At 44.8% G+C, this 22,998-nt stretch overlaps 2 protein-coding genes across 6 annotated transcripts in view; one reads left to right on the forward strand and one right to left on the reverse strand.

Moving 5' to 3' along the window:
* The window catches only part of LOC138786767 (zinc finger protein OZF-like), a 419,299-nt gene that overhangs the window by 352,426 nt on the left and 43,875 nt on the right, over positions 1–22,998 (forward strand). The gene's annotated exons all lie outside the window — the stretch shown is intronic.
* The window catches only part of DDX4 (DEAD-box helicase 4), an 88,637-nt gene that overhangs the window by 20,228 nt on the left and 45,411 nt on the right, over positions 1–22,998 (reverse strand). Inside the window, exons 1-20 of one of the 5 annotated variants that reach the window (XM_069963697.1) lie at positions 19,633–20,000; positions 16,303–16,415; positions 15,469–15,505; positions 13,095–13,154; positions 12,027–12,083; positions 11,808–11,840; positions 11,602–11,643; positions 10,391–10,441; positions 9,816–9,863; positions 9,062–9,124; positions 8,764–8,808; positions 4,727–4,747; positions 4,500–4,550; positions 4,320–4,364; positions 3,238–3,261; positions 3,018–3,062; positions 2,314–2,349; positions 2,130–2,174; positions 1,924–1,959; positions 1,561–1,605 (exon numbers count right to left, since the gene is read on the reverse strand). In XM_069963697.1, coding sequence (XP_069819798.1) covers positions 1,561–1,605; positions 1,924–1,959; positions 2,130–2,174; positions 2,314–2,349; positions 3,018–3,062; positions 3,238–3,261; positions 4,320–4,364; positions 4,500–4,550; positions 4,727–4,747; positions 8,764–8,808; positions 9,062–9,124; positions 9,816–9,863; positions 10,391–10,441; positions 11,602–11,643; positions 11,808–11,840; positions 12,027–12,083; positions 13,095–13,154; positions 15,469–15,505; positions 16,303–16,371 — 853 coding nt within the window. In that variant the 5' untranslated portion in view covers positions 16,372–16,415; positions 19,633–20,000. The other 4 variants (XM_069963699.1, XM_069963698.1, XM_069963700.1 and 1 more) reach the window with 4 other exon arrangements.

Raw genomic sequence — 22,998 nt, forward strand, 5'->3', positions numbered from 1 at the left:
CCCAGGGTGGGAATAACCCCAACCCCAGGGTGGGAATAACCCCAACCCCAGGGTGGGAATAACCCCAACCCCAGGGTGGGAATAACCCCAACCCCAGGGTGGGAATAACCCCAACCCCAGGGTGGGAATAACCCCAACCCCAGGGTGGGAATAACCCCAACCCCAGGGTGGGAATAACCCCAACCCCAGGGTGGGAATAACCCCAACCCCAGGGTGGGAATAACCCCAACCCCAGGGTGGGAATAACCCCAACCCCAGGGTGGGAATAACCCCAACCCCAGGGTGGGAATAACCCCAACCCCAGGGTGGGAATAACCCCAACCCCAGGGTGGGAATAACCCCAACCCCAGGGTGGGAATAACCCCAACCCCAGGGTGGGAATAACCCCAACCCCAGGGTGGGAATAACCCCAACCCCAGGGTGGGAATAACCCCAACCCCAGGGTGGGAATAACCCCAACCCCAGGGTGGGAATAACCCTAACCCCAGGGTGGGAATAACCCTAACCCCAGGGTGGGAATAACCCTAACCCCAGGGGTGCTTCTAGTATATGTGTTAAAAAAAAAAAAAAGTGTTATTAGTAAAAGCCCCCTCCCCTAATAAAAAGTTTGAATCACCCCCTTTTCCCATGTTTTAAATAAAAGTAAATAAACAAACATGTATGTTATCTCCGCGTGCGCAATCGCCCGATCACATTTCTGATCTCGCACGTTAAACAGCGTAAGCGCAAAAAAAAATTGCAAAGTGCAAAATTGCGCATTTTTTGGTCGCATCAAATCCAGGAAAATTGTAATAAGTGATCAAAGTCGTATATGCACAATCAAGGTACCGATAGAAAGAACACATCATGGAGCAAAAAATGACACCTGACACAGCCCCATAGACCAAAGGATAAAAGCGCTATAAGCCTGGGAAAGGAGCGGTTTTAAAGAACATATATTTGTTACAATGGTTTGAATTTTTTACAGTTATACATGTTACATATCGTAACTGTAACAACTTGAGAAACATGCGCAACAAGTCAGTTTTACCCCAGGGAAAATGGCGTAAAAACAAAATACCCCCCAAATAAAAGAAATGCGTTTTTTGTTCAATTTCACCACACATTGCATTTTTTCCTGGTTTCAAAGTGTACTGTATGCAAAAATTGCAAAGTACAATTAGTGACGCAAAAAGTAAGGGCTCAATGTGGGTTTCTAGGTGGAAAAATGCAAGTGCTACGGCCTTTTAAACACAAGGAGGAAAAAACGAAAACGCAAAAATGAAAATTGGCTTCGTCCTTAAGGGGTTAAAGGGTCCACTGCATTGGGTTCTTCATTGTATATTTCTCCATGACCTTGGGTCACTGTACCTTAGAAGCAGCAGTGTGAGGTACTGCACAAATGACCAAAGTAATAGGGTAATGCTGTAGTATCTCACACAAGGTGGTACACACGCACCACACCACATTATGGTGAGTAAGCAGGAGCTAGAACCCCATCAGTCTGATGGGCCTATCCTGAGGGAAGCTTAACCAGTTTACCAGGAAATATGAGACACTCAGACGCGGTAACGAAATTACCTCCTCTTCCGAATGTACTCTGACCATCAGACTCTTCATTGTTACCTTAAAATTAGTAAAGGAATGATTAATAAGGTACAAAGAAAACGCACAAAGACTTAATGGGGTTCTCCCACCAAAATTTATCCCAAATAGGTCACTCCCTGCAGAGTAGGTCATACATATTTAAAACTGTTTAATCAGCAAACATGGCGCACATATCTGGTAATCTGCTTCACATCCCCTCCCAGCAGCTGCAAGCAGGCCAGGGGGTCCTATGGGCAGGTGTGAGTCCCGAAGGGTTCTTCATCTATTGGACATTTATGGTGTATCTTGTACATCTTGTAAATGTACTAATTGGATCACTAACACAATAAAACTTACCCCTTCTCCCAAAGTTTCCAAAACCTCCGCCATCACCTAAAATGAGCAAAAACATATCTAGTTTATAACATTTTAAAAACAAACAAAACAATCTTGCAGGACACATTAAAGAACTTCCTGACTAAATACTTTTCGGCTTTTCTGTCAGCAATCTTCTATTTTTCTATCGCTGGCAATGGGTTGTAATATATAAAAGCCAAAATTACCTCCTCTTCCAAACTCCCTCTGGCCATCAGACTCCTCATTGTTACCTTAAAGTTAATGAAAAAAAAGGGTCAATCACAAACACTGTAAGGAGTCTGCCGGCTGAGTAGCACTTTGCTTTATCAGACGATGAATGGAGTGGACTGCTGCTACCAAAAAAAAAAAAAAAAAAAAAACTGAACTCACCCTTTCTCCCGAAGTTTCCAAAACCACCGCTGTCACCTAAAAAACACAACATATAATGTATAGGATTCTGGCAGATGGCAGCTCAAATTGACCTCATTCATCTATTAAAATCTGATACTATTTGGAAGCAAATTGTAGCCCGAAGTATGCTATGATATGCGATACACCACCTTCTTCACACCAAGTGCGGTTCTCTTAGTGGGACATTTAATATATACTTGTTTGTCTTTCTTTCTGCTCTTAAATCCCTTCACTTGTGGACAATGTAACAGAGGCGAGGTTTAGCAGCAGTCGGGAAACACTGCCTAGGTGGCACTGTCCAACGATGAAATGGAGTGTAAGAGGGATGGAAGTATCTCTTTAATTGGTCGCAACATCTCTGAAATATCTGATGCAATGAAAGGTATAACGACTGACAATACCAAGGAATATCTTGCAAGCACAACCCTATTAGGCAAATTGTGAAAACATGGTGTGTGTATGAGCAGCAATTAGGCGGACTTAGGCTGCGTTTACACACAGATTTATCTAACAGATTTTTGAAGCCAAAGCCAGGAATGGATCTGAAAAGGAGACATCTCAGTCTTTTCTGTATGACCTGTTCTTTGCTTATAGTCTGTTTCTTGCTTTGGCTTCAAAAATCTGTCAGATAAATCTGTCTGTAAACGCAGCTTAAGATGGCCTGGAACAGAATTCACACAAACCTGATCTCCCAAAATCCCTCCTGCCATCTGAATCGTCATCATTTCCTAAAAACAGAGGCATTAACATGTCAATAAACCTCAGTTAAATATCAAATAAACAATATTTTAAAACTTTACTGGAGTGGGGAACATGTGACCACTATAAAGTATGTGTACTAGAAGAGAAAACAGACTTAAAAGCATAAGGAAAGGAGGGAGGGGAGGGGGGGTGACAACTTACCTCTTCTCCCAAAACCACCTCCACCTACAATCAGAAATTATAAATTTAGTTTTCATTGTAAAACAATTACTAGGGACTGGTTCAAGCAAAAAATTCCAGCACCAAGTTGCAATATCTTTATTGCAAAATCTTCACAACAGTCAGAACACAGTTGACGCGTTTCGGCTTATCACACGCCTTGTTCACAACTGGGCAATTACTAGGGACTAATGTACTCTGTTCAGGTGTTTTTTTAGTTTTATTAGCGTGCACCAATACAATGCACTCATTAACCCTTTCTTATGCTGCGTTTACACGGAGCGATAATTCGCCCAAATCGTTTAACGATTTTGAAGCAACGATTTGGTTTTTATAACGATCAGCGTTTCGACAAAGTTAGAAAAATCGCTTGAAATTTCGTAAGAAAAATAGTTATTGCGATTGTTTAAAGATCGCTTAAGCCCATCTTTTACATGGGGTATATCTGTGAAAGACTGTTTACACAAAGCATGACGATTTAAAAACATGTTTAAAAAAAATGAACGCTTTCTTGCTCGTCGTTTGATCGTTTGCTGTGTTTACACGGTACGATTATCACTCAAATGCGATTGTTTATGCGAAAATTTGAACGATAATCGTTCGGTGTAAACGCAGCATTAGATAGGACATTAAGTTATACGTTACCTATATATTATATGAAAGGATACCTGACAAATTGTGGAGGCACCACCTAGTACTGTGCCCATCAAGTACTGCAACATCACATACCCGACTGAGTGACTGCCCCCCATGTCACTGACTGGCTAAGCAGGCAAACTGACATACAGCCGGAGGAGCCGGGTAACTTGACATACCCCCTTGTTGACATACTGCAGCCGCCAGCAGGACGCAACAGAGGCAGAAGGAGGGGTGAGTTTACATGTTTATTTTCTTGCATCCCTCTGCCTGACTGTTTTCATTTTCTTGGGACTACCTCTTTAATGCATGTGGCTATAAGTGTGACCAACTTGGCCAACAGCCAACCTCTGCCACTGCATGGCTATACTCTCATCGTAGACATGAACAGAGCTTTATACACATTGACACAATACTATCAAACTGACCTGTTCTTCCAAACTCCCTCTTGTTATCTGAGCCATCACTGTCATCTAAAAACAGATGCATGACAGTCTCAAATAATTATTTTATAAATACAATAAAAAGTTCGGCCCCAGGATAGAACATTAATTCATGCAAAGAGCGGTTTTGGGCAATAATTAAAAAAAATAAAATAAAACTCTTACCTCTCTTCCCAAAAACGAAGTCCCTTCTATTTCCTGAATCGTCTCCATCATCTAAACAGATACATTACCATGTAAGTTACTAGTTATCACCTGACGAAAACGGATTATAAAATCTAACATTAGGATAATGGCCGACTAACACAAAAAAATGTGTCGAGAGACAACAGTGATTAGGGCTGGGGGAATTTGGGGGCAAACAGAGGGAAAAAGGGGGGGTGTTATCTCACCTCTTCTTCCAAAGCCGCCACCTATATTCAGAATGCATATATTTAATACAAGCCAGCATTTGAGGATTATAGGAGAGTATGACAGCAGAGAATGTATTACAGGATGGATAACCAATTAAAAGATATGGTGAGATGACAAACTTAAGAAAAAACCCTCACCAGCTCCTGCTGTCACCTCACTAAAGTTTCATGAAACATGAGGAACAGTACTAAACCCCATGTACATCAGATAAAACATTAGGACAATACATTTGCATTCAAAATAAAAAAAATGTAAAATAAGGTTAAATATGCATAACGTTACAATATAGTCAATTGTGATTTTTAAGGCAAAATATTTTTTCTTAAAGCGAAAGTACCATCAGGTACATTGCTTTAGGGGTCGTATTACACGGGCCGATCATTTTACTAACCAAGCGCCGATCTGCTAGATCGACGTTCGTTTACTGGACCTATTAGACGGCCTGATAATCGGGCAGCAAAGACATAGTAAGAGCTGTCCATGCAGCCCATGCCCAAACACCTGATACTTTACCTCTCCCCAGCTTCCCTCTTGAGCTCCGCAGCTTCCTGGTGGCAGCAGCTGCTGCTGGGGCTGGGAAACTGCGGAGCACAGCAGAGAGGACTGGGAGCGAGCGGAGGTGAGCTATCAGGTGTTTGGGCAACCGTCAGTCGCACATAGCTGTTACACGCAGGGATGCGCGGTCAGCGGCCGACAATTTAAAGCGCAACTATAAAATATTTTGACCTTTCAGTATTAGTTAGCTTAGGTCATAAGAATTTTTGCAATATACATTAAAAAAAAATGTTCATTTTAGGTTATTAACCCTTAGGGGACACAGCCAGTTTTCATTTTTGCGTTTTTCCCTCCTCGTGTATATAAGGCCATAGCGCCTGCATTTTTCCACCTAGAGACCCAAGTGAGCCCTTATTTTTTGCGCAACTAATTGTACTTTGCTATGGCAGATGTAATTTTTGCCTAAAATGTGCCGGGAAACCAGAAAAAAATTCAAAGTGTGGTGAAATTGAAAAAAAAAACGCATTTATTTTATTTGGGGGAAATGTGTTTTTACGCCATTCACCCTGGGGTAAAACTGACTTGTTATGCATGTTCCTCAAGTTGTTACGATTAAAACGATATGTAACATGTATAACTTATATTGTATCTGATGGCCTGTAAAAAATTCAAACCGTTGTTAACAAATATACGTCACTTAAAATGGCTCCATTCCCAGGCTTATAGCACTTTTATCCTTTGGTCTATGGGGCTGTGTGAGGTGTCATTTTTTGCGCCATGATGTGATCTTTCTATCGGTACCTTGATTGCGCATATATGACTTTTTGATCGCTTTTTATTACATTTATTCTGGATTTGATGCGACAGAAATTGCGCAATTTTGCACTTTGGGATTTTTTTGCGCTGACGCCGTTTACCGTGTGAGATCAGGAATGTGATTAATTAATAGTTTGGGCGATTACGTACGCGGCGATAGCAAACATGTTTGTTTATTAATTAATTAATTTATTTTTATTTATAAAATGGGGAAAGGGGGGTGATTCAGACTTTTATTAGGGGAGGGGGTTTTGTGTTATTAAAAATACATTTTTCTTTTACTTTACACATATACTAGAAGCCCCCCTGGGGGGCTTCTAGTATATGCACTCTGATCTCTCATAGAGATCCATGCAGTATAGTTATACTGCATGAATCCATGAGATCGGTGTTCTATTACTTTTGGCTGCTGCAGCCAAAAGCAATAGAATGCCGAGCCGGGATCAGCGCCATTACGGAGCAGACCCCGGCCCGGTATGGATGCAGGGATCGCCCCCCCCGCAATCGCGCCGCAGGGGGGCGATCCCCCCACTAGACCACCAGGTATGCATTTGAAGAAGTATTTAGAAGCAGCTGTCAACTTTGACAGCTGCTTCTAAGTACTTAATTAGCGGGCACGGCGATCGGACCGTGCCCGCTAATAGCCGCGAGCCCGGGCTACACGCGGCACCCGGGATCGCGGCAGTTCAGAGGGTGGTCGCCGCGCGACCCCCCTCTGAACTCCCATAGCGGCACGAGGACGTTCAATAACGTCCTGGTGCAGCTATGGGTTAAATACATAAGGCTGATTATCCCCTTATAGCTGTGTCTGGCTCTGACTTATTTCTGCAATCCTGCTTGACACGCCCCCTCCCTGGAGATCCGTCCTGAGTGTACAGATAACAGCCCTGACACAGACAAACAAAACCTCCTCCCCCTCCTTGCAGCACGTTCTCCCCCCTCCCCTCACAGAGGTGACTAAGCAGAGCTGAGGGTGTTGTGTGTGAGGAGCAGCGCAGGGGAAGAGCTGGATGGAGGGACAAGTGTATCCAGTGCCACCATGACTTCAATGTACTGCATGAGGGAGAGTGGATGAGTCACTGAGGGGAGGACTACAAGTCCCAGCACAACACAGCTGTAGTCCTTCCATAGTACATATAACATTCACTATCAGATGTCTGCAGCAGGTGCCCCCACCTCCATGGCTGACATTATCCTACAGTGTAATGAGAGCAGATGACTATCTAATCCCACTGTGTGATATTATCTGCTGGGGCTCTGTATCTAATCTTACTGTGTGATACTGTATGTTGGGGCTGTATCTAATCCTGCTATGTGTGATACATCTGCTAAGGTGCTGGTCAGTGGATGGAGGGACACAGCCAGGGAGATGAGGGATAGGCCACGCCCACTTTGTCAGCCAGAAGAAAAATTATTTATTCCTCTGAGCCAAACAACTGGGGATCTCAGCGAGCGTACAAGCTATCATGTTTAGGGCTCTTTTTAAAGGGTAACACGAGGGCTTTTTATTTGAGGAATTTCATTTTTTGGTTACTGAAATTATAGTTACGCTTTAAGGTCCAAACCTTAATCAACAATCGTATCATCGGCTGATCGTTGTCTCTATTACACGGAGCGATTATCGGCCAGATTCAGCTGATTATGGCTCCGTGAAATAGGGCCCTCAGTGTGTCACATAAAAAGAACGGCGTCTGGAGGCCGGTGACTTTTTTTTTTTTTTTTTTTTAACTGCGGCCCGGTTCCCAGGCACCGGTGGGGCATGAAGCACCGTGTGACGATTGGCCCTCCTTTCTGTGATGCGGCTCCATTAGAATCAATGAAGCCGCATGACAGAGGGGAGGGACTGATCGTTACAATTCCTTTTCCTTAAAAAAAAAAAAAAAAAAAAAAGGGACCAGCTTCCAGTCACCATTCTATTCATGTGAAACACTAAGCGTAACTGTCATTTCAGGGCCATTTTCTTGAAAACATTAAATATCAACAGTTCAAGCGATTTTAAGAAACTCTGTAATAGGTTTTATAAACCAAAAGTTTCCTTCTGGACTGAAAAAGCAATCTCCCAGCCTCCCCCCTCACTTCAGAAGAAGCAGGATTTCTGTGTCCATTATGTGGCTATGGAGAGGGGAGGGGCTGTTAGGAGTGACTGAGCACGGAGAAGTCTTGCAAAGCACAACACCCTGCAATCTTCTCTCAGTAAGTTCATAGATAAGCACTGACCTTTCTGACCCCAGAATCCTGCAGTTTAGGTGCCCAGAGTCTACAACAGCTGACCTTCATGTCACCTCTTCCTGCTCCCTCATCTCCCTCAGCCCCTCCCCCCTTCATAGGCTTACAATGGAGAGAGCAGAACCAGTCTTCACTGGCTTCTCTGTAATGAAGACGTGTTTGCCTGATAATGCACAGATACACACTTGCCGGAATCATATCCGGAATTTCAGACAGTTTCAGACACACATCTGGAGCTGTGCAGATTCTATGGGGCATTCATGACAATTCTGTACATTTATAAAATTCCTATAATTTCTGGACTTATTTTCCGCCACACACAACCTTCAGAAAAAATCCTGAAGGAGGTCTGTGCCCAATAAAACCCTATAGGTCACTAAATTATTTGGTTTTCAAAATAAGTAAACCAGATAGATTTCTCTGACATATGCATGGGGCTTAACATGACATATGGGGGAAGGGGTGTAGACTGAATTACCTGTTTTTCCAAAATCTCTTCCGTTACTCACATCATCGCTGCCACCTAAAAGTTTAAGGGAAAAATAGCAGGCATGAATTACATTACACAAGTTTTCCCAAACCCCAAAAGTGACGTGCTTATGTCAGTAGCCAGTATGACACAGCCCTTATTCTCATGTCAGAAAGTGGGTTGCGTTACAATTGTCAGTGTATCACTGGTTTATAGGACAGCATAATCACTGGTTGGAGTTTGGAAATGGTCGTTCTGAACTAAAATATACTAAAACAAATACTATATAGATGAGTGTAAAACATACCAGAATGGAAAGAACCTCTCCTGCCCCCTCTTCCTCTTGACCTAAAATTGTCATTGTTGAACCCTGACAAAGGGGAGAAAAAAATGAATTGAGCAACTTCCTAAATACACTGTATTGACTAATTTTAAAACTGTCCATAAGGCGACAAATCAGAATTCCTGCTTTACTAACCACAAGATCATTTATGGCGTGTTAACATTCGTAAGCCTTTTATACCATTTTCCGTACTCATCCTGTTTAGTAGAGTTCCTCCTTATATTCCCAAAACTAAGTATTGAATGCTAAACGGAAAGAGGACTTTTTGGAAAGGAAAAGAAATTGGCAGAAGCTCCATAGGCTCCCATTATAATTCCATGGACTACGGGTATTAACAGTTACAGCAGAAATGAAGGGGCAAAGTGTGTGCCGCAAAGTTTCTGCCCCTTCATTTTAGCGATCGCCGGGGTCTTAGCAACCGGACCCCGACCAATGCAAACTTCTGAGATGTCGCTTTAACTTGTCAAAAGTTTTTTTTTTTATAGGGAGAAAACTATGAATTAAGGGAAAGGGTATGGGTGGATGCAGGGGGGGACGGGGACAATTCTATTCTAAAACGTCTTAATGTTACTTTGCGGCTCTACAGAATCTCTATGAGCAGGGAGTGCCCCCTTGTCATTCTGGGGGGGGGGGGGGGAGGGTTTGGTGGGGGACGTGTTAGAATCTTTCCTCATAACTATGACGCTTGTTTAAAGAAAAACAAAATGCTAGTTTCTACCTCCTCTTGAAGATCGAGACTGGTCAGAGTTTTGTTCATCACCAAAGCCTGTTATAAAAAAGGGACAAAATATTTCAGTTACATTGTCCTGACACCATTGCAGGAGGTTATTCCTATGGACAAGTAAGGTTTTCACGCGGTCCCTTTACACCTGTGTGAACAGAGACATGCCCAGCAATGGGCACAGACAGCAAAACACGCTATAAGGCTTGCACAGATTTTATGTCCCTAGTGCAATACACTTAGGTAAGAGTGGTCTGGTGTCTCATCTGACGGCTACATTGGTTTATCCTGCACAGGTCACTCTCCATATAAAAGTGGTGCCTAAACAGGTAACGACTGACCTCTACCCTGTTCAAATTTCCTTTAAGGCCCTATTACACAAAACGATTATCGTCCGATATCGGCTGTTATTCGTCTGGTGTAATAGAAGACAACGATTAGCTAAAATGAATGATGTCGGCTGATTGTTGAGTGTCATTGTCTTTCAACGACTAAGATAGTAGCAATCTGCTGCCGTTTTACTGCTAAAAAAGAAACAATCCAAAACCTCAGAGGACAGAAACCGGATGTACCATCTCTACTTGAAAATCCTGTGCGCTCCTGAGTTTCAGATGAATCAAATCCTAAAGCACAAGAGAAATAGTGACATTAGTCCAGAACAAACTTAAGTAAATAAAGCAGCTGTGTCATCTGCATGTATTGAACAATTCCAGTAAGTAAAGTGTAAATTTTGGTCAAACAAATTTCTGACAGGTGAGAAGTTCATATCTGTACTGGGGTCTGAGTGCAAAGAACCCCAACCTATCGAGGGGACAAGGGCAAAAGCACTCAGCTGAGCCCTGTGCATGCTTCTGCTTGGCATTATTAGAATACCAAGAGCTTGGCTTATGGTAACAATGCAAACTACCATGGCTGAGCGGAAGCAGCACTAAAAAGGTGCCTTACCAAGGTAAACAAATGTCATGGCGAAGATCACAGCCACCACAGACTTAGTGCTCTATTACATGGAGCTATAATTGGCCAGATTATCGCTCCGTCTAAGGGTACGTTCACACCTACCGGATTGACGCTGCGAATTAGCAGCGAAATCCACTGCGGATCCAGTACTGTGAATTTGAATGGGTCCCATTAACCCCCGGGCCACCTGCTGAAAGCCTGCCCGCCCGCAGCCGCGACCCCTGTCCGCCCGCACCACTCCGAGCATACATTAACCAGCTCTGTGCCGCGGCTGTGTGAGGCTCCCGGCTCCTCTTCAGCCAATCAGTGCACGGCAGCCCTGATTGGCTGAAGAGGAGCGAGGGGAGCCTGAATCAAGCTGCACTGGTAATTTATGCTCGGGGCGGCAGGCGGTGCGGGAGGACGGACGGCCAGCGGCGCGGGGGTTAGAGGGGCCGGGTCCCATACACGCAGCGTATGGGACCCATTCAAATTCACAGTACTGGATCCGCAGCGGATTTCGCTGCTAACTCACAGCGTCAAATCTGCTGCGGATTTGGTAGGTGTGAACCGGTTAATGTAACCAACAAATAACCCTACCAGATGCCCAGAGTGACCCCTTAAAACATACCCTTTTTGCATATCGGGTGTCCTGCTTAGTTAAACCGCACAAGACTACATGGTCCCACCTACAGCAATCGGATATGTACAATGCCAATGTGAGCCACTTGTAGACAATAGGCCTAACAGGATCTGAGATCTATTTCAGTAGATGCCAGAGCATGCAGTCTTGTTTCTTCTGGGACTGAAGCCCTCTGTCCTGGTAAAATTTGTATACACTTTTTACCTCTATTAAAATTGCCACCTCCTCTTCCTCGATCTGATCGACCTAGGAATTTTAAGATTTTAAAATAATGTAGTTAACACCTTCATTTCCAGGATCTGTACAGTTGTCACACAGAAACAGAGCAAAACATATGGTATGCTGCATCTTCTCAAAGACCATTCTTTATTTATAAAAAAAAATAAAAAAAAAAAAAAGAGAGAACTTACCTCTGCTGAAACCTCCCCGCTCACTTCTATCCCCTAGCAAAACAGAAAAAACGTTTCAGAAAAGTAAAAAGAAAAAAAAAAAAAAATTCGTTTTATCTAGAAAATTCTGTGGCTGTTTCCCCCACACATTAAAAAAAAAGAAAGAAAAAAAGGGGGAAGAGGGTGTAATGGCCAAAGTTCTTGGGCAGCAGTTTTTGGGAAAACAGCTTTTGCATTCACCTCTTGGTCGGCCAAAACCTCTTCCAGAAGACTCATAGTTCTGATTGAAGTCATCATCTGTATAAGAAAATGGGATTCCAGAAATACATCAGCATCAAACATAATAGTTTCCCTCACACACCTGCACATCCCCAAGAGATTTGTATAAAGTAGTCATTCTGTTCTATAATGATTTAGAAGGGGATAAACATGGGATGATGGGCAGGAGTTTTTCCTGCTTAAAAGCGAGACTCCTCCCCCGCCCCCCCTCCCCCGAGTAGTAGATCTGTCAGGGATTGGTTGAGCCGACGGGCCAGTTTAGTCACTATCTGGTTAAGATGGGGTACTCTTCCCCAGGGACAGTGTTTTAATGAGAGTAGGTGATGGGTTTGGGTATAAAAGGCCTGGTTGCGAGGCAGTCCGAGTCTGTTCAGGTGAAGGAATGACCAGATTCTCAGAGTGGTGGCATCAGAGGAGCACGCTCTTCCATAGACAGACTATGGCACACTGAAGCAGGCGGGATTCCGCGGCGGAAAGTTCCACCGCAGAATTCCACCTGATTTACTCAGTGTGAACATACTCTTAAAGAGGCCGTGGCCAAGTTTTTTTAAGCCCATAAAGCAATGGTTTCATCTGTCTTATTTAGTTGGGTTAAAGATGTCCTATTACCCCATGCAAGTCTCAAAAGAAAATATTGTGGGGCCTGTAATTCTGGAAACCGCTAAACAATGGTTGTCTTGTAAGGGTATGAGCACACTACAGAATTCGGGGGATGACCCGCAGATACGCCGTCCGCCCAAAGGATGAGCAGGTTAATTCTTTGGGTGGACGTCAGAATCAATCTGTGCATAGAATTGGGACGGGTGGAGATGCGCACAAGCGGCAGAATCAGCCTGGATTCCGTAGTGTGCACATACTCCAAGACAGACCATAGAAGGACCTAAAAGGATAGGTAATCCATGTATGCAGCAGATTGACATATGGATTACAATATACTACACTGACCTGTATGTTGCTAGGAATACAAGGAATATTCTGTTTTAGCACAAAGAATGCAACAGCGAATGCGAAAGAATGCCGATAACGTACCTTTTTGGTTCCCAAAACCTCTGTCAGAAGAACTAAAGTTCTCATTGAAATCACGATTAGCTAAAATTTAAAAGATTTAACTTTAAGTAAACCTATCACAGTAACAAGCTGAACAAATTCAGAGACTGAATTAAATATTAACACTGCGACTGAAAAGCTTGTGCTTCATTCATTCTCTGTGGGGAGTCTGAACAGGGCAAAGCTTGGTGCAATGCAATAATCAGAAACCGTACAGACAAGAAATGCAGCGCTGGTAGATCTGCATTATGTTTGGGGTTACTTATTTTTGATGTCATGATTGCTGGGGGTTTAAGCCCCAATATACCAGTGATCTCCTCTTCCGTGGATAGAGGACGACTTCTGGAGCTTAAAAGGAACCAATCACGCCGAAAATCACCCTAATGATAAGGAAATGTGCTGACATCACCCAGCATGCTTCCTAAACATCCCCCTGTACCCTCTGTGCCCCCCTCTATTAGACCGTTTTCTTACTTTTATGATGTCCCGCGATGTATGTAAATGCCGGGCAAGTAGTCACAGTGGGCGTATCTAGTCACAGTCCTGAAAGACCTGCGTTTCACCGAAGTCAACCGGGGCGTGTTCCACGTCGGCCGCATCCAGACGCCTTCAGGACGCCGCGCATGCGCCAGAATCTTCTCCCGCCGTACAGCACATCCACAATGTGCTAAAGACGTTGCCGACGTGGAACGCAGGCCCAGCATGAAGTGGCGTGATTACAGCAATTCCACCGCGCAGGACCGTGACTAGATAAGCCCACCGTGACTACTTGCCCGGCATTTACATACAGCGCTGGACATCATAAATGTTAGAATACGGTCTAAAAGAGGGGGGCACGGAGGGTACAGGGGGATGTTTGGGAAACGTGCTGGGTCATGTGCCAGCACGTTTCCTTATCATTAGGGCGATTTTCAGCATGATTGGTTCCCTTTAAGATACCCCATTGAGGAGTTACACAGGGTGATAAATGGCAAGCCTGTCTAATGAGCAGTATAAAAGGTAACAACCAGCCGGAGAAACGTCAGTCATTGGCTAATTATCTTTTGTAGGGGCATTAAAATGCTTGTAAGTCACACAAACAGGTGTGTGCGGGTGACGTCAAGTTAATTGGCTGTACAAGCGATGCAGCTTAACTGCACGGTTCATTTCATCAGGCTCAGCAAACAAGCGCACATAAGGCCATGTAAAAGAGCCGTACGGCAGACTTTCTTTATGCCCCCAGTAGCCATAATAAACCAATGGAACCTCAAAATTGTGTCCAAGAGTATGGATGGCAAGTGTGTGCTCCACAATTTCTTCAGAGGCCAGTCACTACTGTCTGCAAACTGCTGTGATTAGGGCTAATGTACAATAAAGAATTCTATGTAAGTAAGTCCACCTCTTGCATATGTCCAGACCTATACTCTATTTACAATATATAGCTAGAATTACACTTAAAGGGAACAGGAGCACTGTAAAAAGCTCCTGTGCAGCTCACAGCATGTATGTATCGGCAGCAGCTTTATAACCGGGAAAATCAAGTTCAATACCATCAGGTAGTCATCTGGGCGACTCCCCGCCTGTGTCTCATCAACGCTCTCTACCTGTTAGCCATTATTGGCGCCTCTCCCTGTCAATCATTCCTGGTGAGCACGCTGACAGGTAGAGAGTGGTGACGAGACACAGGCAGGGAGCCGCACAGATGACTACCTGCCGCGTGTGGTTGGATTAAACTTCATTTTCTCTAGTGGTTGTTCAGGGTGGCCCCATACACTTTAGATTGACGTCTGAACCCATCGCAACAGTCAGGTTCAGCTGATCAAAGTCTAAAGTGCATGGTGACCTTTACTCCTTGTAACCCATACTATCCTGAGGAAGGGTTCCTGCAATGCCGCAGCAGGACATCAGGTAAGAGCCTCATTTATTAAAATCATAAGAGCATCAATGTGTCGTACAAACATGCAGCACTAGAGATGAGCAAACCTGGAGCATGCTCGAGTCCATCCGAACCCGAACGTTCAGCATTTGATTAGCGGTGGCTGCTGAAGTTGGATAAAGCCCTAAGGCTATGTAGAAAACATGGATATAGTCATTGGCTGTATCCACGTTTTCCAGACAACCTTAGAGCTTCATCCAAGTTCAGCAGCCGCCACTAATCAAATACCGAACGTTCGGGTTCGGATTTACTCAAACCCGAACCAGGTTCGCTCATCTCTAGCAGCCACCAATAACTATCAGACAGGTTGAAACTATTCTATTGGCCATCTAACAGCTGAGATCTTATGGTTTCTCTGGCCAATACTTCCTCTTTCCCTTTTTTAGTACTTTTGTTAAAACTCCATTGTTGTATATGTTTTATATTTTATGAAACACTTACAAGAGGAATTTGTAGAATTTTCTTGAAGGCTTGGTTCCTTGAGAAGTGAGAAATGTCAATTAGAAAAAAGGTTTTGAAACAATTGGCAGTACACAATACATTTTCCATACTACAAGGTCTTGATAATGATGCAATGGCTCATAGCCAATATCATAACAGAAGGAATCTAAGGGTTTATTTACACAAAGATTTTCTGACATATCTGCCAAAGATTAGAAGCCAAAGCCAGGAATGGATTTGCAAAGGAGAAATCTCAGGCTTTCCTTTATAACCTGATCTGTTTATAGTCTGCATAGTTTCTGGCTTTGGCTTCAAATCTTTGGCAGATAATCTGTCAGAATCTTTCTGTGTAAATGGACCCTAATGCTGCATTTACACAGAACGATTATCATGCGAATTTGCACGATAACGATCGAATTCGAACAATAATCGTACGTGTAAACGCAGCAACGAGCGAGAAATTGTTTATTTTGATCTTTGAACATGTTCTCAATTCGTCGTTGGTCTTTCGCAAAAAATTTGCAGATCGTTCCGTGTAAACAGTCGTTCGCCAATTTTACCTATGTGCGAGATAGGCTTAAGCAATCGCAAAACGATTTTTCCGTACTATGTATCATTCCATCTAGACGTTACTTCGAAATCGTTGATTGGGCGAATTATCGCTCCGTGTAAACCCAGCATAAGTTAAAGCAATATTCCCACCTCATCTTACATCACTAAACTCGTAGGACTTGTCAACTTATAAATTTTTCCAAATACATTCCTTTAGCAAAGATAAAATGAATACTGACAGGCTGCACCAATAGCTCCAGATAAACATAAAGCACGCCATACCAAATTGCTGAAATTTGGCACACATGGGGGCCCATTATCAAGCTCTGTCTCCCAATCTTCATCGGCCATATTGAGGCAAAAAAACTGGTTGTTGTCCTTGTGCCAGAGACTTGCTGCAAGAAAAGAAAAATGACAATCTTACTACTTTGAATGCTGGGGGGGTGCCTGGAAAAAAAGAGAAAAGAGTAGAGGACTCAGAGGTGCCTAGAAAAGTGGAAGAGGAACACAGAAGTGCCAAGCTGGATAGAGGATAACAAGCTGGTGGATAAAAAGAGGATAACCAAAAGGAGCTCAACTGTTAGGACCCCAGCTGAGCGTGAGAACCAGGGCTGTAGAGTCTGTAAACTGCAGCTCCGACTCCTCCGATGGAGGTCCCCGGTCTCTGGAGGAGGCCGCAGTGACAGCAGAATAGGGTGCTTGAGCTGTACTACGGGATCGGTGGGTGCAGTGCAGACACCTAATCCCGCTGTACAGCTCCAGTAATCGCAGCAACTCTCAACTTATTCTGCAGCCTCCTCCATTGACTGGGAACCTTCCTGTGTGGCTGGGGTGAGAGGAGGGATATGTGCCCTACTGCCCCAGTCACCCCTCATCCACTATACCTCCACTACTACACCCCTGATCCACTATTACACTCTACCTAGATTGAGGAGCAAAGATTTCCTATACTATATGGGTGCAAAAGTGGCACATATTTGCCAAAACTACTTATATGGGGCACAAAGAGGGCTTGTCTACTACATGAAGGCACATGGGGAGCTCTGTTACACTGGGAAGCAATACAGCCATGGTCTCAAATGTCATTAAAATAAATAAAGATTTAAATCGAGAGTAGTCCAAATTTTTTATATTTTTTTTTAATCGAGATTTTATTTTTTGGCCATATTGCCCAGCTCTACTCCAGAGTACCTATTTAACTTGCTATAAACCCTCCCAAATAGCCAGACCAAGCATTATAAACTAGATCAGCCACCTGACTACACCGCCTTACAAGCAGCACATTACAAGTACAACACACTAGAGGCATAGAAAACCTCCATCTTTCCCATTCCAGCTTCATAGCTACAACTCCCACCGTGTCCTGCAAGTCATTGTAGTTTGGTAACAGGAGTGCCACAGACCGGATAAATCCAGTAACTTCTGCCACCACTAGGGGGAGCACCTGAACTAATGGTCTCCTAACCTACTGAACTTTCAGAAGGACCAGTCACCATATCTGCAACCATCCCGAATGACATGAAACCACGAATCCCCATCACCTCCATAGAGGATGGGACACAAGCAATACAGCGGCAGCCACCATAACCAAACTTGACTGGACCGGGACCCGGTACTACACCTCATACACAGCCATGACTGACCCGGTACTACACCTCATACACAGCCATGACTGACCCGGTACTACACCTCATACACAGCCATGACTGACCCGATACTACACCTCATATACAGCCATGACTGACCCCGTACTACACCTCATATACAGCCATGACTGACCCGGTACTACACCTCATATACAGCCATGACTGACCCGGTACTACACCTCATATACAGCCATGACTGACCCGGTACTACACCTCATATACAGCCATGACTGACCCCGTACTACACCTCATATACAGCCATGACTGACCCCGTACTACACCTCATACACAGCCATGACTGACCCTGTACTACACCTCATACACAGCCATGACTGACCCCGTACTACACCACATATACAGCCATGACTGACCCGGTACTACACCACATATACAGCCATGACTGACCCGGTACTACACCACATATACAGCCATGACTGACCCGGTACTACACCACATATACAGCCATGACTGACCCGGTACTACACCACATATACAGCCATGACTGACCCCGTACTACATCTCATATACAGCCATGACTGACCCCGTACTACATCTCATATACAGCCATGACTGACCCCGTACTACATCTCATATACAGCCATGACTGACCCCGTACTACATCTCATATACAGCCATGACTGACCCGGTACTACACCTCATATACAGCCATGACTGACCCGGTACTACACCTCATATACAGCCATGACTGACCCGGTACTACACCTCATATACAGCCATGATTGACCCGGTACTACACCTCATATACAGCCATGACTGACCCGGTACTACACCTCATACACAGCCATGACTGACCCCGTACTACACCTCATACACAGCCATGACTGACCAGGTACTACACCTCATACAGCCATGACTGACCCCGTACTACACCTCATATACAGCCATGATTGACCCGGTACTACACCTCATATACAGCCATGACTGACCCGGTACTACACCTCATACACAGCCATGACTGACCCCGTACTACACCTCATACAGCCATGACTGACCCCGTACTACACATTATATACAGCCATGACTGACCCCGTACTACACCTCATATACAGCCATGACTGACCCCGTACTACACCTCATATACAGCCATGACTGACCCGGTACTACACCTCATATACAGCCATGACTGACCCGATACTACACCTCATATACAGCCATGACTGACCCCGTACTACACCTCATACAGCCATGACTGACCCGGTACTACACCTCATATACAGCCATGACTGACCCGGTACTACACCTCATATACAGCCATGACTGACCCGGTACTACATCACATATACAGCCATGACTGACCCGGTACTACACCACATATACAGCCATGACTGACCCGGTACTACACCTCATACACAGCCATGACTGACCCCGTACTACACCTCATACACAGCCATGACTGACCCCGTACTACACCTCATACAGCCATGACTGACCCCGTACTACACATTATATACAGCCATGACTGACCCGGTACTACACCTCATATACAGCCATGACTGACCCGGTACTACACCTCATATACAGGCATGACTGACCCGGTACTACACCTCATACACAGCCATGACTGACCCGGTACTACACCTCACCATATACAGCCATGACTGACCCCGTACTACACCTTATACAGCCATGACTGACCCCGTACTACACCTCATACACAGCCATGACTGACCCGGTACTACACCTCATACACAGCCATGACTGACCCCGTACTACACCTCATACACAGCCATGACTGACCCGGTACTACATCGCATACACAGCCATGACTGACCCCGGAGCAGAAGCCGCGTCACACCCGGGCACTGAGGTAAAAGCCGGGTCCTAAAAAACCCCGAACAGCGACAACAGACGATATAAATCTCCCCCGAGACCCCAGTCCTGACCCGGCGGGCTCCTCGGCTCCGGTACCGCCGCCCACACACCCAGCGCCGGGGCCGTCACTCACCTCCTCCTCACAGCTGCGTCTATAGAGCCGGAGCCGCGCCGCCACTCCCTTATATAGACTCCGCGGGACGGCGCCAACGGCCTGGCCAATCAGAGCGCTCCTGGACGTCGGTCCGGCACGTGCCTGGGGTGACAGGCGGCGGGAAGGTGGGGTGTTATTTTAGGAGGGTCCGTTCCCCTCAGAGGGCGGAGGTGTCAGGCCTCGTGTCAGGGGGTGGTTTATATTAGCAGTAATCCGCCATGGTTCCTGTTATAACCATTCACTGCTGTACAGCCCACGTGTCGGGCGCCATGTCTGTTCCCTCATCACCCAGGGCCGTATATGTACGACACAGGTCAGGAAGGGGTTACTTGTGATCCTGTCATAACCGCCAGTGGGGGTAGGTGTTTGACACTGAAGAAAAATCGATTGTTCCCCCTAGCAACCAATCACAGCCCAGCTAAAAAATGAAAGCTGCTCCGTGATTGGTTGCTGGGGGTAAAAAAAAAAAAAAAAAAAACTTGGGCCTCAGTAGAAGACATCAGCTGCCCATAGCAACCAATCACAGTGCAGCTTTCATTTTCAAGTGCTTATCAGGGATTGGTTGCTATTTAGTCCTCTGTTATCCCTAGCAACCAGAAACGGTCTAGTGATATGCTGCGTTTACACGGAATGATTATCGTTCGAATTTTCGCATAAACGATCGCATTTGAGCGATAATCGTACGGTGTAAACACAGGAAACGATCAAACAACGAGCGAGAAATCGTTCATTTTGATCTTTCAACATTTTCTTAAAGGGAATCTGTCAGCACCTATGGAGGGGGAGTGGTGATGGCTTCGTGCCGTACTTTGGCCAGCCTCACCACTACCTCCTCGCAGCTTGTACTGAATATTCCCCCGGCGCCATGAATATTCAAGGTAGTGGTGAGGCGGGCCAAAGTGCGGCACAAAGCCATCACCACTCCCCCTCCATAGGTGTTGACAGATTCCCTTCAAATCGTCGTTCGCTGAAAATTCGCAGATCGCTTTGTGTAAACAGTCTTTTACCGATTTACCCTATGTAAAAGATGGGCGTAAGCGATCTTAAAAACAATCGCAATAATGATTTTTCTTACCAATTTTCAAACGATTTTTCTATCGATTTATTCGTCTTAACGCTGATCGTTATAAAAAAACAAATCGTTGCTTCAAAATCGTTAAACGATCGATTGGAATTATCGCTCCGTGTAAACGTAGCAATAGTGAGAAAAATGAAAACTGGTTGGTTGCTATGGGCAACAAAAAGGTTGTAATAAAATTTTATGAGGCCCATTCTCTTTGGCAGTTTTAATTTTGTAGTCTGCTGTGTCGGGACTGGTTGCTATGGGCAATGAGAAGAGTAGGCCTCATCATACTGTTGCCTATAGCAACCGGTTTCGTTTTGTAGTCTGTTGAGCCGTGATTGGTTTCTGTCAGCAACAATGAGAATAACAGTCATCCATACACTGTTGCCTATGGCAACCCATCAGGCCTTTTTTTTTTAAGAAGTTGGTTGTTATAGGCAACAGACTTTTTTGTTGATGGTATAACAATGCTTGTTGCCCATAGCAACTGATCATGACACAGCCATGTTATTAGTTGCCATGGGCTACAACAGGGATGGGAAACCTTAGTCCCTCCAGCTGTTGCAAAACTACAATTCCCATCATGTGCCCCCTCTGGACTGATTCGCTTTCCCTTGCTGCCATGGGATGTGCTGTGGCCATGTTACCCCAGCCTTAGGGCGCGTGCACACTACGGAATGGCAACGGATAACCCGTCGTGCATTCAGCAGCTCGCACCCGCCGGTGGACTGATGCGGGCACGCGCGTCGTCGCCCGTGTCATTGACTCTATTGTATGCACAGTCGGATTCCTTCATCCTTCATACGCGCGCGCCCGCATCAGTCCGCCGGCGGGTGCGAGCTGCTGAATGCACGAGGGGTTATCCGTTGCCATTCCGTAGTGTGCACGCACCCCTAGGGTACTATTACACCAAGCGATTTTTTGACAACTAACGATAAACGATCTCAAACTACCGCTATGACAAACGACCTGAAATCGTTCGGCTAATTACACGGAACAATGATCGTTCTTGCGTACATTTTGTCGTCACTATTGTGTACGTTTTAGCTATGACTTCTTATTACTGTGAACGATCAAATGATAAAAATAGGTCCAAATTCTATCAAACGACCAACTATTTGTAATCGTTGTCTGCTATTACACAAAACGATTATTGTTGAAATCCAAACGAACGATAATCGTCCCGTGTAATACGGCCCTTACCCACCAAATCCTCTGTCATGTGCTGTAAAACAGTCCATAATCCAAGTGGCCAAACTGTGATCCGTCTGTCTGCTAAGGAGATAATAGGGTTGTCACCAGGGTGTGAGGTGACAAGTCTGGAGCTGGAGACCTTTGAGATGTAGATTAGCAATGTGCAGAGTCCCCTCCTGTGTCCCCACCACAGTGCCACCATTCCATCACTACACATACTACAGAGAGATATTTTTACTATTTGGGAAATGATTGTTAGGCTGCGTTTACTGTCAGAGTACTGCGCCATTTCAGTGAAAAAAGCTGCAGTGCTGCAATGAAGCTGCAACATGTGTGAACACAGCCTGAGGACGCTTGTAGACGCTGCATTCAGGATCGCATTTAGTGCTCGCAATCACTGCTAATTGCACCAACATCCAGGTGCAGCCCTCAACCGGCCGTAATCATGGGTGCTACATGCTGACTAGGGATAAGCAAATTTAGGCTGGGTTCACACTACGTTTTTGCAATCCTTTTTTTGCACACACAAAAAAAAAAAAACTGATGGAAAAACAGATGCATGTGTGCATCCGTTTTGATCTGTTTTTCCATTGAATACCATTATAAAAAAAAGATCAAAACGGATCAGTTTTTTTTTTTTAACATACACAAAAACGTAGTGGAATTTAATGGAAAAACGGATCAAAATGGATGCACACACATGCATCCGTTTTTTCCATCTATTTTTCATCCATTTTTTTTTTTTTTAAAAACGGATTGCAAAAACGTAGAGTGAACCTAGCCTTACAGTAAGGGTTGCTTCACACACACCATATCGCAGCGGATTTTATGCTGCGCATCCGCAGTGGATCTGCAACAGATCCGCTGCAGATTTGATCTAAATAACTGAACACAGGATCAAATCTGTACCACCAAATCTGCTGCAGATCCTGCACGTGTGAATGCACCCTAAGGCTATGTTCACACCACGTAAGAGACCGGCCGTTTTGTGACTGCTGGTCTCTGGAAAAACTGCAGTACCGGCCGGATGATCTTTGCAGCCGCAGAGTTCTGATGCAGGGGCATCTGTGCGCGCCCGCATCAGAACT

This window comes from Dendropsophus ebraccatus, chromosome 3, assembly GCF_027789765.1.
Source record: "Dendropsophus ebraccatus isolate aDenEbr1 chromosome 3, aDenEbr1.pat, whole genome shotgun sequence".
NCBI classification, from domain to species: Eukaryota; Metazoa; Chordata; class Amphibia; order Anura; family Hylidae; genus Dendropsophus; species Dendropsophus ebraccatus.